Source organism: Hemiscyllium ocellatum, chromosome 19 (genome assembly GCF_020745735.1).
Source record: "Hemiscyllium ocellatum isolate sHemOce1 chromosome 19, sHemOce1.pat.X.cur, whole genome shotgun sequence".
Lineage (NCBI taxonomy): Eukaryota > Metazoa > Chordata > Chondrichthyes > Orectolobiformes > Hemiscylliidae > Hemiscyllium > Hemiscyllium ocellatum.
Genome location: NC_083419.1, coordinates 77044631 through 77063376, shown reverse-complemented (window position 1 = coordinate 77063376; position 18746 = coordinate 77044631). Strand labels below are relative to the sequence as shown.

The following is an 18746-nucleotide window of genomic DNA, read 5'->3' as shown; positions in this document are numbered from 1 at the left end:
CCAAAATTTTACCTGCACATCCACCAATGTCATTTATTGTATCCGTTGTCGTGATGCTGTCTCCCTTACATTGGGGAGACTGGACGCCTCCTCGCAGAGCACTTCAGGGAATATCTCCAGGACACCCTTACCAATCAACCACACCACTCCGTCGTCCAATATTTCAACTCACCCTCCCACTCTGCCGAGGATATGCATGTCCTGGGCCTCCTCCACCGCCCCTCCCTCACCATCCAACGCTTTGTGGAAGAACGCCTCATCTTCCGCCACAGAACAATTAAACTCCAGGGGATCAATGTGGACTTCACCAGTTTCCCCATTTACCCTCCCCCGACCTTACCCTAGTTCCAACCTTCTAGCTCATCACCATCTCCATGACCTGCCCTACCTGTTAATCTCCCTTCCCACCTATCTGCTCTACCGTCCGCTCTGACCTATCACCTCCATCCTTAACCCCATTCACCAATTGTATTATTTGCTACCTTCCCCCACGCCCCTCTGACTTATCATCTTCATTTCCACCGCCATTTACCCATTGTCCTCTTTGTTAACTTCTCCCCAGTCCCCCACTCCCCTCTTATTTATCTCTCTTCACCCTGGAGGCTTCCTTCCTCCAGTCCTGATGAAGGGCTTTGCCCGAAACGTCGATTTTCATGCTCCTCGGTTGCTGCCTGACCTGCTGTGCTTTTCCAGCTCCACTCTAATCTAAACTGCATTCCAGCATCTGCAGTCCTCACTTTTGCCGAGAAAGTCAAACAGCCTATTGTCAGGAAGAGTTGAATCTGTTGATAACCTCATTGTCATTAATACAATTAACAGGCTTGTAGAACAGATCCCTGTAACCACTGTTAATCCACCTATGAAATGGATTGATGTCCATCCACGGAAACTCATTAACAAAGTAAACTTGCTGACTTGTCTGGTTCATTTCAGTGCTACTCATCTTGTGTTGGTCTGTGTTAAGGTTATGTGTTCCCCTTTGGGATATATTTGTGTTCCTTGGATACAGAAGCCTTTGTACCCTTGTTAAATAAATGTGTCGTAGCTGGTTTGAAAGTGCAGCTCTTTCTGTGTGAGCGGGAAGGATATGGACAGGGAATGGACATACTGCACTTCCACTCACACCTCCCCCACCTCCCTCACTCCCTTCCGTAATCTCACAAAGATTTCAGACTCCTGCTCTCCCAGGAGGAGGTGTACTTCAGAGAGAGGGAGCTGGAAATTGACTGAATGAGTGAGGATTTGGGATGAGAGCGAGGATTGAGTGACTAACCTGGTGGTTTTGTGTGTTTGTATTTCCTTAAGCTCCTGAAACAAACACAGGGTGATTCAGACCCCAGGTCTGTTGCTCATGGAAGAAAATGAGTGTGAGAAACCATCGACAGAGAGAAAGCGTGACAGCTGGAAAATGCTGAAGAGCTGAGTACTGTATAACATTTTTCGATTCTCTGTGTCTTTCCTGAACTCTTGCTTGTCTCTGACTGACATCTCCCCTTTTCTCCGTCTCTTTCTTCCTGCTCATTTTTGCTTCTCTATTTTTCTCTGTGTCTGTTCCTCTCCGTCTCTCCTCTTGTCTCTGTTTTTCTGTCTCTCAGTCACATGTGCAGCCTTTCCTTTTCTCTCTCACTCTTCTCCCTGTCATTGAAAGATTGTCCTTTTAATCTCTCGAACTGAATGAAGTTAGCTTTATTGTCGCATGTACGCACATGAGGCCGGTGAAAAGTTTATAAATCACCACTGAGAGTACCATCTTAGGTACAGTGTACCTCGGTACAATCCGACGTTTCAGAATAGAGAAATGAAGAGAAAAGTTTCAACCACAGCCAGAGACAGTATGGTAATAGATCAGAAAGAAATCACAACGTACAGATAAAAAGACAAATCTCTCAGTCAGTCCCCAAAGTCTCTCTGCAGCCGACAAATGCAGGGCGTCTCCAGGAGATCGGAACACAGGCTGTCGCTGACCCCCTGCTACTCACTGGGCCACAGCATTGCCCTCCACCCCACCCGGCGTCTAGTGTATAGTGTCCACCCCGAACCCTGGCCCCCAGTCACTGGTGTTTCCTCCACCCGGCCCCTATTCACTGGTGTCTCTCACCCCTAGCCCCCGATCACTGATGTCCCCTCTCCCATCCACATCCCTTGGTCACTGGGGTCCGTGCTGCATGAGCTTCAGAGGCCGAGATTCAGAGGCTTGGGATGGCATCTGAGGCCGAGGGAAGGAAGAGAAGGGAAGAGAGAGAGAGAGGACAAAAAGAAGAAAAAGAAAGGACGTGGAGGGGATCTGCCTGGAACATTCTACTCCACCACCATCTTCCCTTCTCTCTCACCCCAAATCTCTCCAGTTGTCTCTCTCTTTCTGTCTCCATATCTCCTTTTCTCATTTCTCCTCCCTCTTTCTCCACCACTGCTCCCGTGGTTTCAGCACCAAACGCATCCTCCAAGAGTGGGGTCTCCAGTGATGACGAAAGGGCAGGAAACTGTAGTGTTGACCTTTCAGCAGGGCGGGTTTTAACAGGAGGTTTAATCGAGTTGAGGTGATTGTTAATAAGTTGCTCCTATTGAGGATGGAGATGGGAACCAGAGAATACAGAATTGGCAATATAATCCGAGGGGGAAATGAGAAGAGTTGCTTTGTTACAGCAGATTTTTTTAACTTGGAATTTACTGCCTGAAAGGGCAGTGGAGGCAAATACAATAATAACTTAAATCATAGATTTCAGTAAATATCTGATGTTGGGAGGTTCAAGATTTATGGAGAAAGTTCGTGGTGTGGAGCTAATTTAATATATCTTCCAAAATGTCTCCCCAGGCGTGATCGGTCCAGTGGGTCCCTTCATTTCTGCATCTGTTGCTTTGGAATGACGAAATAGATCATACAAAATCTTGAGTCCACTTTGATTGCCAAAGTTTATTGATGTTACACCAGTGGGAAGAAGCCTCGAGAGATCTAGAAGCTTCTTCACTGAACAAAGGGAAAACGTATGCATTTATATGTTTATTTTAACTCGCCTCTAGCAATTGCAAACCAATTGCATTATTAATTCATTACATTCACATTCAATCAAATTGACCATGTGACTATGGAGTGATGAACAATCCCAGGGCTTCCCATGATCTCATGATGTTTCCCAGGCACCCTTATCACTTATCCAGGGCTTTCAAACACATTCCAATATTCCCGATTCTGCATCTGGTATTTACATTAGATTAGATTACTTACATTGTGGAAACATGCCCTCAGCCCAACAAGTCCACACTGACCCTCAGAACAGCAACCCACCCAGACCCATTCCCATACACTCACCCCTTCATCTGACACTATGGTCAATTTAGCATGGCCAATTTAACTAACCTGCACATTTTTGGACTGTGGGAGGAATCCGGAGCACCCGGAAGAAACCCATGCAGACACAGGGAAAATGTGCAAACTCCACACAGACAGTTGCCTGAGGCGGGAATCATCTCTCCTAGCTTTTCCTTACTGTCGAGGGCTCTCTGCCCATAGGAATTCAGTTAAATCTTAAAGTCTTACATTTTTAAAACACTATGATGTACATGTCATATTCAAAATATATGGCAATGATAATCTCTAGGTCGCTAGATTCTTCCCTTTTATCTTGTGTTGGATCTCCGAGTTTGAATCACCGAGGTGTGTTTTTTTTATCAGTATACTTAAGGATGTCCTTATCCAGCTGTATAAACAATGCAGCTGCATGTTTGCAACAGGAACCTTTGTATATTCATTGTGCTGCAATGTTGGGTCGAGTACTTAAAGATTGGGAGACAGGAATGTGAAATTTGGTGTTTGTAAAATTAGGAAGTGTGTTGCTGGACAAGCACAGCAGTCCGGCAGCATCCGAGAAGCAGGAGAGTTAATGTTTCAGGCCTAAACATTTCATCAATAACTTGCTGTAGCTTCTAATTTCACCTTCAGCTTCTTTTGCTAATGAAGGTCTCATGCTCGAAACATTGTTTCTGCTGCTTCTCGGATACTCCCTGACCTGCTGTGTGTTTCCAGCACAACGCCTTTTGACTCTATTCTCCAGCATCTGCAGTCCTCACTTTCTCCAGTTTATAAAATTGTAAAATGTGGAAAGCATTGCGTGGTCCCTTTAAAGGACGGTGTTTTTTACAGTACTTAGAATTTTAAAATGCAAGTACACAGAGAGCCTGAACTGAAACATTGGAATCGAAAGACCATACAGTAAGCAGGCCAAGCAGCAGTTGTTTTTTTTTAACCAAGACAACAGCCTTTGAACTTAGCCACTCAATTTAAACCAGATACTTCAATGCAAAAACCGATTAAATTTAAATCTGATGACGTTGACAACAGAAAAACAATCCTATTATAAGAAATATTGACAACATCAAGGGTGTGAAAGAACGGAGCAATTGAACAGAGATTCCAAATCAAACTTGCATGTGCCAGACCGAATAGCGCTCAGCTCTCAAGAGGGAGAAATGGGCTCCTATAGTCATGTATGCCTCAGAGAAAGCACCATCTCAATAACAATGGTACCAATGAAGAAGACATTCCTGACAGATGAATTGAGACAGAAGGCACAGAACATTCCAGAAGACACATGACTTGGCTATAATGGTGAATTCCATTTTTGTTATATGAGGTTATATTTATTGAAACAGCATTCCATGCGAATCTTGCTTTATTTGGGAATAGTTAGGAGTTAAAAGGGACTTATTAAGTTTTCTCATAGTTTAGTTAATTTATTTGCTGTTTTGAGGTAGATAAATGAATTGTTGCTCGTTTATTTTAAAGTGAGTGTGAGGGGATTTATTTTTAGCCAACCACTGGAAGTAGCTGAAAAGCAGGTGACACCACTTTTCGCATTCCTTTGACAGATTATAGGGCGAGGTGCTGCTCTTTGGGTATTTCAGTTCTCGTTCTCAGAGGGGGATCAACTTCTGTGTTACAACAATTGTTATACACTATGCGTGCTATTTAATCTTGAATATATTCTATTTTCAAAGCAACAGTTGCCGTAGATTACTGGTTATCTTTTGATACTCAGCTAACCAAGGTACTATTTCAGCTGAAAATCTTCTCAGTCGTCTTTTGTGCTGCTTTCAGCCATGTGCAGCTGCAACAATGTCCCCCCTTTGGAAAAGGGCTGTGAAGCAAAGAGCTTTAGCCAAATTTTACAAACAGTTTCCGGGCCTGGTATTCCTCGTCTCATTCATGTTGGCCAAACCCATGATTTCAGGAAACCTGTTCGGTTAAAACAGTATTTAAAAACGTATTGCTGGAAGAGTTCTGACCCCCAGTATCTGCAGTCATCACTTTCTCCCTGTTAAAACAGTATGCCCAAGTACTGGTATTGTTCATAGTTTCTATTCTCTTACCAGGACCCATGCTCTTTTTTTTCTTTAGCATGTCACACTGACAGAATCTACAATCCATTTCTCCCGAGGCCAGGGCCAATACTAATTGTATTTCTACTACCACGTGAGACATTACCTTAATCTCGGGACGTATATTAATAGTAATTCCCCAGTCCCATTTCTTCCCCCACCATTTCTGTTTCCGAAGTTCTTGTTCTATCTCCTCAAGAATTTGGAGCTCCTTTTTGTAACCAATAGTGGAATTTCGCTGTCTGATCTGTCGTTTGTCTAATTTACCTCAGTTGTTTCCTCAATGTGGAATAGGGACTGCTTCTATCCCAGATACGGTGAGCACTTCTAGTTCCTCTGGTTTGGCAAATTAAATTTTGTTGAGAATATTAATTCCTTGGACTCTGTTCCTTTAGAATAAAATGCAGAAACCTGAGGATATATTCAGCATGTCAGAGAGAATAGATGCTGATAGAACAGTTCAAGCTGATAAATTTTCCCAACTGAAGAAGGTTTGAAAAACAACAGCCAAAAGTGTAGGAGGGTGCGTCATATTCAGAAGTGTAGGCCTGTAATGCTGGAGCACACAAGACAGAATGTGTTACAGTGAAAGTAATGATGCTGATGAAAACAACACAAGTATAATGACTGGCTGCATGACTGGCCCTCACTGCAACAAGGGGAAATAAAGAAGATACATTTGGAAAAAAACAGCAGAATGTGAATCAACAAGCTGATTTTCTGATCTAAAATGATTTAAGTCAAATGTTGAGTCCAGAAAATAACCACTTTGGATGATAAGGTTCTGTTCTCTGAACTTTGTTGTTGTTGAGACACTGTAGTCCCTGGAATGTGTTCTCTTGTTCACTGTTGCTGGGGTTCGTTGATGGCCATCTCCAAATCCTTCATTTTCCATCATTGTCAGAATTCTTCACATCCACATTTATCCAAACTCTCCTTATCTCACATTTAAAATAAAACAATGAATCACGCAAGAATGACTATGCACAGGAGGGAGCTCAAATGTTCCGGCATTATTTGTGTGCAGAATTATCCTTAATTATAATGTTGGAATCGCTGGATTTAATTTACTCGTCGATCGTAGCTCTCAATCCACAATCAACCTCCACATCTGGCCTCATCTGTTCCACTGAATCTTGTGAAAATTATTAAATGTCACCAGAAACCACGCCTCTTCAGTAGAGGCAGTTTCCGTTATAAAATGGGGACTGAACTCGAGTTTGCTCACTGGATTCTGCTGGTTATCCTGTTGGAACAGGATCAAAAGAGCGTGCTCCCGCTCCCTGTCGGTATCAAAGACCTGGAAAGGAAGGCAGGAATGTGATCCATAAACAGGCATCAGGCAGTGAAACCTCCGACTGAACAGCAGGATCGGTAACACAGTAATCTCATGATTACTGCCAGTCCCATGGTGTGCTAGTGAGAATTGAAGTGAAATTATTGGACGGTTGGACATGGGGCTGGAAACTTGATTCAGTGGGGGAGGCAGCATTTTACGGAGGCAATTGGACCAGTCCTAGAGTCGGATCAAACTCAAGAAGACAGTCAGTTTGTATTTGGCCGGACTGAAATGGGTTTGTGAATGCTGTTCGGGATGTGACAAATGAGATTGGTAATGGCCTGGCAACATAAGAGGGCTCTTGGCTTCAAGGCAAGTCTGCAGTCATATTCTCTCCCTCCCATGATCAGTTTCCTCATCAGCCTTCGCTGGAACCTAAATTGTTCCCAGTCGTCAGACTTACTCTTGTTTCTGTCATCCCTATTCGCCAATGCATCTGAGTTAATGGAATGCAATCTATAACTACTTTTTACCACCATACTCTGGTGACATTTACAGCACTGCCGGACATCGAACATGTTCATATAGAGTTTATAAAACAAGATTCACATCAGTCTAAAAAAATAAAGAAATCAGTGGATGAATATGGAACATTTTGAATTGCATGAGTAAAATTTAACATCGAGAGTTTGGAGGACAATACGCCTGAGTTGGTTTCTGTCGTCATCAGATAATCAGGGATTATTGGGATTTGTCTGGATATGTAAACCAGGAGAATGGAATAAGTTTGTACCAAGTAAATTATGGGGTTTATAATCTGGTGTTAGGCCGATATGATGCTGGCTACGAGAGTTCGGGGAAACAATGGATGGAATGGTTGATTCATCAATGATGAGCGGAGGCAGGGATGGATTTGGGAGTTGGTTTGTAGATGGAAACAAAAATCCATTGACTACGCAAATATCGTTTTGAATTAATCTCAGGCTTCATTATGAATCCACATGCAAACAGAGTTCATCCAGAAGCAGTTCTCAGTGGAGTCAATGAGAGGCACAAAAGCTTTTCATGGAAGCACTGAGGATGGCGGCTTATCCACCAGATGTTGAGGACAGCAGATGCTGGAGATCAGAGTCAAGAGTGTGGTCCTGGAAAAGCACAGAAGGTCAGGCAGCATCCGAGGAGCAGAAGAGTCGACGTTTTGGGCATAAGCCCTTCATCAGGAATGAGGCCTGTGAGCTGAGAGATAAATGGGAGGGGCGTGGAACTGCAGAAAAGTAGCTGGAAATGTGATAGGTAGATGGAAGTGGGGGAGAAGGTGATAGGTCGGAGAGGAACGTGGAACAGACAGATGGGAAAGGTGATGGACAGGTCAGGAGGCCGCAGAGTTGGAGGTTTAGAGCTCGGATAATGTGGGGAGGAGGGGAAATGAGTAAACTGGTGAATTTCACATTTATCCAGTGTGGTTGGAAAGTCCCAAGGCGGAGGATGAGGCATCAGGTGGTTAGGGTTTGGTTAGGCCAAGGAACTTCATGTCCTTTGCGAGGTGGGAGGGGGAGTTGAAGTATTCAGCCATGAGGCAGTTGGGTTAGTTGCTGGCGGTGTTCCAGAGATGTTCTCTGTAACGATCAGCTAGTTGGCATCCTGTCTCCCTGATGTAGACGAGACAACGTCGATGGCAACGGATACAGTAGATGACATGGTGAAGGTGCAGATAAATTTCAGTCAGATGCGGAAGGATCCTTTGGGGCCTTGGACGGAGTGGAGGGTGGGAGGTGTGGGTACAGGTTTTGCACTTTTTTGGTTGCAGGTAGAGGTGCTTGGAGGGGAGCGTGGCTTAGAGGGGGGCATGGGTTTGATGAGGGAGTCCTGGCGGGAATGGTCTCTCTGGAACACTTTAGGGATGAGGACTGAAAGATATCACTAGTGGTGGGTTCTGTTTATAGGAGGTGGACGATAATACGATGCATATTGAGATTGGTGGGGTGAAAGGTTAGGAACAGGGCTTTCTGTCCTTGATGCGGTTGGAGGTGTGAGATTCACGGGCAGAGGTGCGGGAAGTGGAGGAGATGTGCAGGAGGGCATCGTCCACCATGTGGGAAGGGAAATTGCGATCTTGGAAAAAGGACGCCATCTGAGATTTTCTAAGGTGTAATTCGTCATCCTGGAAACAGATGTGGTGGAGGCAGATGAATTAGGAATAAGAGATGGCATTTTTACAGATGGCCATGTACAGAAATGAACTCAAGATTTCCAGCATTATTTCTGTGAAGAATTGTCCTTAAATTTAATATTGGAATCCCTGGATTTAATTTACTTCTAGGTCTTAGCCCTAGATCCACGAACAAACTCTTCAACTGGCCTCATCTGTTCCACTGAACATTGTGAAAAAAGGTCTGTGTCACAATTACAACTATTTCAATCAATTCATTTGAACTTGCTGCGATGTACCTCCAGGGCATGTGGGTCTTGAACTCCAGTCTTCTAACTTTCGGTTAGGGACACTATGACTGTGGACATGGAACAGAGAACATTACAACCCAATACAGGTTGTTTGGCCCCCGATGTTGTGCTGACCTGTGGGACTAATCTGAAGCCCATATCACCTGCACTATTCCATTCTCGTTCATACGTCTATCCAATGGCCATTTAAATACCCTTAAAGTTGGCAAGTTTATTTCTATTGCAGGCAGGGCGATGCACACACGCTACTACTCTCTGAATAAAGAAACTACCTCTGACATCTGTCCTACATCTATCACCGCTCAATGTAACGCTATGTCCCCTCATGTCAGCCATCACCATCCAAGGAAAAAGGCTCTCACTGTCCGCTCTACCTTATGTTCTGGTTATCTTATATGTCTCAATTAAATCACGTCTCAACGTTCTTCTCTCTAACGAACTCAGCCTTTCCTCATAAGACGTTCCCTCCATGAAAGGCGACATTCTCGTAAATCTTCTCTGCACCAACATCCTTCCTATTTTGCAGTGAACAGAACTGTACACAATACTCTAAGTGCGGCCGCAGTAGAGTTTTGTGCAGCTGCAGCAATACCTCATGGTTCCGAAACTCGAACCCTCCACCAAGAAAAGCGAATACACTTTTTAACAACCCTATCAACATAGGTGGCAACTTTCAGGGATCTACGTATATGGATACTAAGACCTCTCTGCTCATCTACACTACCAAGAATCTTACCATTAGCTAAGTACTCCTGTTACTCGTTCCAAAGTAAACCACCACACGCTTTTCCACATTAAAGTCCATGTTTCACCTCTCAGCCCAGCTTTGTAGCTTATCTATGTCCGTCTGTAACCAAACAACATCCTTCAGCACTATCCACAACTCTATTGACCTTAGAATCATCTGCAAATTTACTAACCCATTCTTCTACGCCCTCATCCAGGTCATTTATAAAAATGACAAATAGCAATGCATCCAAAATAGATCCTTGCGCTACACCTCTAGTAATTGAACTCCAGGATGAACATTTGCCAACAACCACTACCCTCTGTCTTCTTTCAGCTAGCCACGTTTTGATCCAAAACTGCTAAACCTCCTTCAATCCAATGCATCTGTATTTTGTGAAATAGCCTACCGTGGGGAACATTATCAAATGCCTTACTGAAATCCATATACGCCACATCAACTGTTTTACCCTCATGCACTTGTTTGCTCATTTTCTCAAATATCTCAATAAAGTTTGTGAGGTACGACCTACCCTTCACAAAACCGTGTTGACTATCCCTAATCAACTCATTCCTGTCTAGATTATTATCTCTTCTAACTTTTTCCAACACTTTGCCCAAAATCAAATAAAGTCTATAATTACCAGGGCTGTCTCTACTCCCCTTCTTGAACAAGGGAACAACAATTGCTATCCTCCATTCAGTGGCACTATTCCTGTAGATAATGATGACATAAAGTCACAACCAAAGCTTTGGCAATCTCCTCTCTGGCTTCCCAGAAAATCCTAGGATAAATCCCATACGGCCCAGGGGCCTTATCTATTTTCACGCTTTGCAGAATTGCTTACACCTCATCCTTGTGAAACTCAATCCCATCTAGTCTACTAGCCTGTATCTCAGTATTCTCCGCGACAATATTGTCTTTTTTCTGGTGTCAATACTGACAAAAAGTATTATTTTAGTGTTTCCCCTATCTCCTCTGACTCCATGCACAACTTCCCACCACTATCCTTGATTAGCCCTAATCTTACTCTAGTCATTCTTTTATTCTTGACATACTTGGAGAAAGCCTGAGGGTTTTCCTTGATCCTATGAGCCAACGAATTCTCATGTTTCCTCCTGGATCTTCTTAGATCTTTAGATCTTTCCTGGCTAAATTGTAACTCTCAAGTGCCCTAATTGAGCCTTCACATCTCATCCTAACATCAGCCTTCCTCTTCCTTTTGACAAGAGGTTCCACTTCCTTCGTAAACCATGGTTCCCGTGATTGACAACTTACTTCCTGCCTGGCAGGTACATACTTATCAAGGACCCGTAAGACTTGCACTGTGCAACAAGACATTTTTTTGCCCATGAAGCTTCGAAGCTGAGTGGAAAACCTATATATTTATTGAAATATGTCCTGATGACAGAACTTGTTTCGCACCAGGTCAATCATCTTGCTCGCTATGACCAATCCGGTCCACAAAATATTTAATTCTATGATCAATAATTGAGGCTGATGTTGGTCATGTCCCAAAGCAATCTATTCAGATTATAACTCCGTCTGTATTTTCTCCCAACGGCTTTGTTTTCTCTCCCACTCCTCCAGGCTCTGGCCTATATCCTTCCTCTCACTTTCCCTCTGGCTGTGTGGCCCAGGAGGTGAGTTGACAAGGAATACGCTGGAAAGGTCGAATGCAAAATGGATACGATCATCTCTTGGAAAGTTGATTTGTAAATTCTGAAGAGCTTCCAAGATCGCAAATTTTTGACCATCACACAGTGTGATCATTAGCTGAGGAAAGATTGAGTGATTCGGAAGATGGAGTCCAATGAAAGGGACTCCCGCAGAGAAACAGAGGACAATTTTGTTACGACACATAGTTCTTGCATATGCAAAGATCTGGACGATAACCAACAAATCTTCAAAGCAGTTCAAGGAAATTTCATCAATTTCACAATGTTAAGAGGGTATAGGATCTAAAATCCCTCTTGTTGATTGATTACATGCTGGATTATAGAGAACATTCCCTCAACACTCAACTCACGAGTGCTGCTAGTTAATTTGAACTGATCAGCCCAGTCCCCACTGAGGTTGTAGTTGATCAGGCCATTAACCAAATAATTTTTCCCAGCGTTTTCATTGCCAATGATTATAATTGGATAAGATGATGTTCTGCCTTCATCAAAAACTGACTTTCTCCAGCAGTTCTCATTCACTGAGAATTGCTTTTCAATTTTGTGGTCGTCCTAATTGATGAATTGTACATATTCAGGGGCTAATTGGAAAGGGGGTATGTACAGTTACTCCGACTTCTCTTTCAGAGTTATCTGGTACATTCCAGCCTCTCAGCAATCACGAGTATGCTCATTTTGCGAGCAGCTTCTGCCACTTGAGTTGGGATTCTTATTCTGCAAGTTAAGATCAGAATCTCTTGACTTGGAGCAATTCGGCCAGTTCCTTTGTAGAATGACAATTATCACAGTAGCTCAGAGGTTGGCACTGCTCCCTACAGCACCAGGGACCCGGGTTCGATTCCAGTCTCAGGTGACTGTCTGTGTGGAGTTTGCATATTCTCCCCGTGTCTGCATAGGTTTATTCTGGGTGATCTGGTTTCCTCCCATAGTACAAGGATATGCTGGTGAAGTGTACTGGCAATGCTAAATTGCCCCATAGTTCAGAGATACATAGGCTCGATGCATCAGAGAAGGAAAATGTAGAGTAATATGATACGGGAATGAGTCTGGTTTGAATAAACTTTGGAGGGCTGGTTTGGACTTGTTGGGTCAATTGGCCTGTTTCCACACTGTAGGGATTCTGAGATTCTATTTGCTAGGTCGGATGGGACCTAAAATCAGATTATACATTACAACCTCACTGATCAGACTCTCAGAGTCCTCCTGACTCTCACCTTTTTGATATTCAATGTTTGCACCATCACCAACCCGCACAGGAGGAGCTTTGGATGCTGAAAGCCCATGAGAAGAAGTATTGAGGACACTAACAGTGGGATCACTGAATAAGCCTATGAATGACTTGTGTATATGAGTAGCCCTGAACTGGTACTGACAGTGTGGTTGTAATCCTGTCACCGTGAAGGTTACAGAAGAATACTGCGTGCACTTCCAGGACCAATCCTTGTCTTGGACACACCTAAATTCCACCACGAACATCAGTACTCAATGTTACACTGTTGTCACTTGTCCCAGTGATTTCTGGGGTGTCCAATTTCCGTGGCTTGAATTCCTTATTTATCAATATTCCTTGCTCATACAGAAAAATTGAAGCTCCAGTAATATTCTTGACATCTACTGAGGCAATTGGAATCTTGCAGCAGATCTTCGAGTCTGTGGTTTGCATAAAGGATGCATTGGACTGAATAAACTGCAGAAAAAGCTTTGCCTGTTTCCTCATTTCTGGGAGATTGATCCGAGAGAGAACCAATCTTCACTCAGTTGACTTGTGTTAGTTTGCGATGTGTGGCCTGATACTGTTAAAGTCCATGAGGTCTTGAGGTAGTTGGATAGTTCTTGTAAATAGATATCTTCACACCACAATGAAGTGAAGGTAAAGCAGACAACATGTTTAATCATTGGATCTGTCAAGTACTTATCCAATTGGCTGGAGGTCAGAATATCTACACCTTGAAACATAGTTAGATATCCGCCCACTGTGTTTATCTCCTTCTCCCCCTTCTCCATCCAAGCTGTCAGTGATTTGTTGCTGAATGGTGATTCCTCTCTCTGTTGCAAAATATTGACTAGAAGACTTTCCTCTTCTCCTGTTCCCCGGATAGTTGTCAGCACTTTCACCAGGTCTTTCTTAAAGATAGTTTGGTATTCTCGGCACTTTCCCTTGAACATGAGGATTTTTGCCTTTATCTTGGAGAATTCACTGGCAGCTTTGCTTTTAATAAGATCATTACATCTCATCTCTATGTCAAGAAATTGGTCAAAGAGTAACTGACACCAATTGACCAGTCCAACACTAACCTCTCGCCCAATCTGAGCAGCTTTTGAATCCAACATCTTCAGACGATACAACCAGACTCTGAAGGTGTCCTTCCAACATCGCCTAGTAACTGAGGAAGTGTTGAATAAACATTCAGGGCATCTTGGTAGCTCACTAGGTTCCGAATGAGCAAAAAAATCAACATAAAATGTGCAGTTGAAATTCTTAATACTTTTCTTTTCATCATCTGAGATTTGCAAGAAACCCTTTCCCTCGTTATTGAGGAATTGGATCTTTTGAATCATCCCCTGCAGATTTCATTTTACTACATGCGTGTTGTCATTGCAGGAATATTCTGGGTCAAACACAAAGAATGCCTGAGCCCCATATAACATGGCAGTGGCAACGTGAGTCGCCGAACCTTATTCAAAGACAGATGGGTAGGCAATATTCTTGGGCCCTAACTGACTCATAGTCAGCTGCTCAAAGCAGGTTGCTGCTTGGTAATTCAAGGTACTCGGGCTTGCTGCTTTGATGACTTGCTGTCCTGCAAATATTTGGCAGAGCCGCCCACCTCTACCAGTCCCCCCAGGAAGCTGGCCTTGAGTGAGGCTTCAACATTTAAATGGCTCGCTTTCTCCTCAATCGAGTCTGAACAAATAATGCTGAAGTTTGGGTTGCGCTTGGGTTGGACATCAAGGTTCTTCAAGAGGTCATCCATGTCCCATAACGTGACACTGCATTGATAAAATAGATTTCTAGAATAGAAGAGATGCAATGGTTAAGGAGTATCACTGTTGGATTCCTTCACTGTCTGATGGATTACATAGAGTGGGCTCTGAATTGTCTGAGCAGTAGCACTTAAAGAAGGCTGCACTTACAGAAGCAGAAAATAGCAACCCATGTTCAGTTTCACAATTACACATTGAATGTGATGAATAAGTGCGATCCTTGTGACGAGGTAGGAATCAAATACCCACTTCCACTCTCTCATAGACACTCACACTGACGCACACACAGCTTCCAATGGGCACTTTCGTGAGAATTCACCAAGGCTCTGTTGTATTGTACGTCTTTGGATGCTATTTGAATGTACACATTAGTTCAACCCAGCTCCTTAGCTGCTTCCCAACCCTTGTCCTTCACTGACGATCAGAGCTAGCCATCTAGTTTGTCTCATTATAGTTCTGAAACACAAGTGTTTTCTCGTTCTCTGTCATTTACACACTTTAAACTCAATTTTTCAAAGAAAACTATGAGTCTTATTTTTACATTCCTTTTCCTTGCTCAGCAATTTACTTTTTTGTCATACTTTGAAATTTGTTTTTGTCATTAATATTTTATGTTGTGCCAATCCTTATCTTTCTGAAGTGGGCTATTTGGAGTGAAAAAAATCCAAATGTGTCTCCTAGGACAAAGAAAAGGTCAGGCAATCATCACTATTTGTTTGTTGACTTTCCTTCATGAAGCATCTTCAGTTTGTTTGGAAACTGCAACTGTGGTTTCATTCTTTTTGTAAATATGTGGGATTTCAAGTTTCCTCTACAGCAGAGTGTCTAGTGTCTCGCTGGATGGCAGAACAGTTCTGAAATAGGGTCACATCAAAATCAAAATGAAAGCTCTGCTCCGACTCCACAGATGCTGCCAGGCTAGCTGAATTTCTTCAGCATTCTATGTTTATTTCACATTTCCAGCATCAGCAGTATTTTGCTTTGACTGACGAAGATTGAAACATTTCTGCAAAGCCAGAGTGTTTCTAGAAGGCTGGTGCTGAACGGAATTTTCAGGTCGCTGGGAGTTTTGGTTCTGGGAAAGTTCAGATGTTCTTGCAATGGGGATGTGTAGCAGCTTTAATAGAACCAGGAACAATGCCGTTAGAGTTTGCAAGCATTGTTTGGGATAGTTTGAACTAAATTGGCAGGAGGACAGGAAGTAGGATATTGTGTTAAGGGCAAAAGAAGTCACGTGGCATTAGAACAAAAAGCAAGATGATTTCTGATGTTCAGGGTGAGAGTGAATATATTAAAAGTATAAGTGAGGTGTGTAGATCTGCTGCCCAACAAACAAAATGTGGCAGATAATGTTGGTGAATTGCAGGCACAGACAGCCACAAGAGCACATGGTATGTCGATAATGCAGTTTCGATTTGAAAAGTCAGGACAGATTGCAAACTTTTGTCTATTGTCTTTACAAACAAATTTGTGACTTAGGCTCTTAATGCCAATTCTTGTTAAATCTTTACATTGGATTTTGGCTCCTTTTAATTTTCAGTCACTGCGCTTTTTCTACTCTGTTTTCTGGTCCGGCTCTTCCAAATCTCAACTCCCAATGTTTTATAAACTCTCTCTATGCTCTTGCTCTTTTCCAATACTCCATTCGATACTGGCCCTTCTCTTTTTTTTTGGTGGCACGCTGGTTAACAGCAATAGGGATCTGGATTCGATTCCAGCCTTGGGTGACTGGCTGTGTGGAGTTTTCACATTCACCCTCTGTCCGTATGAGTTTCCTCCAGGTACTCAGGTTTCATCCCACAGTCCAAAGATGTGCAAGTTAGATAGATTAGCCATGCTATATTATCCACTTTGTACAGGGATGTACAGGCTAGGTGGGTTAGCCAGGATGGGAGTGTGTCTGGGTGGGATGCTGTGGTCAGTGTGCACCTGATCGGTTGAATGGCTAGCTTCCACAATATTGGATTCTATGATTATATTACAAACTCACTTTTGGCTTTCAGTTCCTGATTTTTAAGAAGATCCAACCATGACTCTCAACTTCCACCCCTTCAGAATTTTCTGTCTCGTTTCAAGTTTTAGCTTCTCCCAAACGTCTGGTTAGGCATTATGTTTTGCCCATCCACTCCCCTGTTGTATTTAAAATTTCACTCCCACTCCAACTCTCTATGCTCACTCATTCAAATCTCTGCTCTGCCTCTGATCACCAGCTTCTCTCCAGATAGTCTCCGATCTGGCTGTTCTCAATTTAAGAGAAAGCTCATCAAGTTCACCAATCACTTCATGCTCCCTCATCACAAGAAATCAATGTGTTAAATTGGATTACTTACAGTGTAAAAAGAGATCCTTCGGCCCAACAATTCCACACACATGCCCCTACATTTACCACTTCACTTAACGCTACGGGCAATTCACCTAACCTGCACATCGTTGGACTGTGGGAATAAACCACCGAAACCGGAGGAAACCCACGCAGACACAGCGAGAATGTGCAAACTCCATACAGTCGCCTGAGGCGAGAATTGAACCCATAACGCTGACGCTGTGAGGCAGCACTGCTAACCACTATGCCACCGAGAACAGTGCCATGAATACCTTTGGAATTATCACAAAATTGTAATGTTCCTCCAGCAAAGAATCAGGCCCATTGGGAATGCACAAGCTCTGAGTAAAAAGCTCACTTAATTGTCCCTTTACATATAACTCTATGCACTCGTTCTTTTCAGATAACTACCTTCCCTTTTTCATACCTCTTTTGAATCTGCGCCGTTCATGCCCTTATCCAGTGCAGTTTAACCCTTAACTCACTACTACCTTTGTGATTTGCTACATCTCTTTTCTGCACTTGCTGCACCATAACATTTTCTCTTCGTCCCTCATGGTTTCACAGCCCCTGCTGAATTGTGTTCAGCTCAGATGAAAATAACAAATGCTGAGAGAAAGGATCAGGCAGCATCCTTGGGAAGAGAGCAAGCTAGGTGACCCTTCATCAGAGTTGTGGTGAACGTTCAGCTCAGCTCCTGGCTGAACTCAGCATTACCTGGGATGAAGGTATCACTGCATCGATCATACTTTCCTAGAGTTAGCATTTCAAATATGTCATTGTCCCCTTCAGCCATTGTTGCAATAAGTTCACTGAAATGGAGACAGACTGTTACTATGCAGTATAAAATTCATTGGACAAATCAAAAGTATAAATCTTGCAGTGCGATCAAGCAGAAATACAAGATTGTTGCAAACAGTCAGGAAAGAAATCCACAGCCCCATGCAACTGGAAACCCAACTTTCCCCCTGCACTAATCTCAAATAAAAGTCACTCTCCCACACAAGCCCAGCAGTTAATTCTGAAAAAAAAACACGTGATTAATATGCACCCCCCCCCCCACCCCGCCAAAACATAAATCCGAGGATACAGAGATACATTGTGGGCTCTTGTGATGCAGGGGTTGTCCCTACCTATGAGCCAACAGGTTTTATTCCACCTACTCCGTGGCATTGCCAAACAGGTTGATAAGAAAATATCAAATATTGGGTTCCTAGCCAACAGTTCCAGATGTACATGTCCCAACGTTCCTCTTCATTAGTTTAAAACAATGATGTACAGACACTGGAAATACAAAAATAGAAATTGCTAGAGAAACTCAGGTCTGCTAGCCTCTATGGAAGAAAAGCATAGTTAATCATCTGAGCTAACTGGTCACTACATCGGTGACTGAATTGAAAGACAAAATGTTTCTTTTTTAAAGCTTGACCACCATTGAGATTTTTGTGTTTACCGCTGGTCTCCCAACATTCATCAGTAATTATTTCAAATTCAACTCTTCAGCTGTCAAAAGTCAGTGATATTATAGATTTCTATGTTTATTCTGCCTGGTTCTCAATCCATGACTTTAGTTTTATTTTGCTTTTTTGAAAAATCTAAAGTGAAGCAAAAAAAAACCCCACCTGCTCAGTTGATGTATAAGTTATTGGTGTTTGTACCGTTGAGCAGCTAACTTCAGATGTTTCATGACAAAGTTTCTGAAAACTTATTGATATTTCACCTAACAATTATTCTTTTCTGAATCACTTGTTAAGAAGCTCATATAAAATAAATTGGAATCTGAACTTTTTTGTGGGGATTTGAGGGAGGGCAACAGCCCATTATTATTATCCCACATGATTAATTCAGGAAATTCAGCTAATGTTCTGGGGACCCATGTCTGTGACAAGTGGTGAGGGAACCAACAAGAGGGAAAAACAT

General features: G+C 42.8%; 1 protein-coding gene across 1 annotated transcript; it reads right to left on the bottom strand.

The window, feature by feature from the left end:
- Positions 1-13231: 13231 nt before the first annotated feature.
- LOC132824822 (verrucotoxin subunit beta-like) lies at positions 13232-17622 on the bottom strand. Its single transcript, XM_060839562.1, is given in 3 exon segments — positions 13232-14289; positions 14292-14530; positions 17576-17622. Coding segments are annotated over 3 exon segments (1344 nt in total).
- Positions 17623-18746: the final 1124 nt, after the last annotated feature.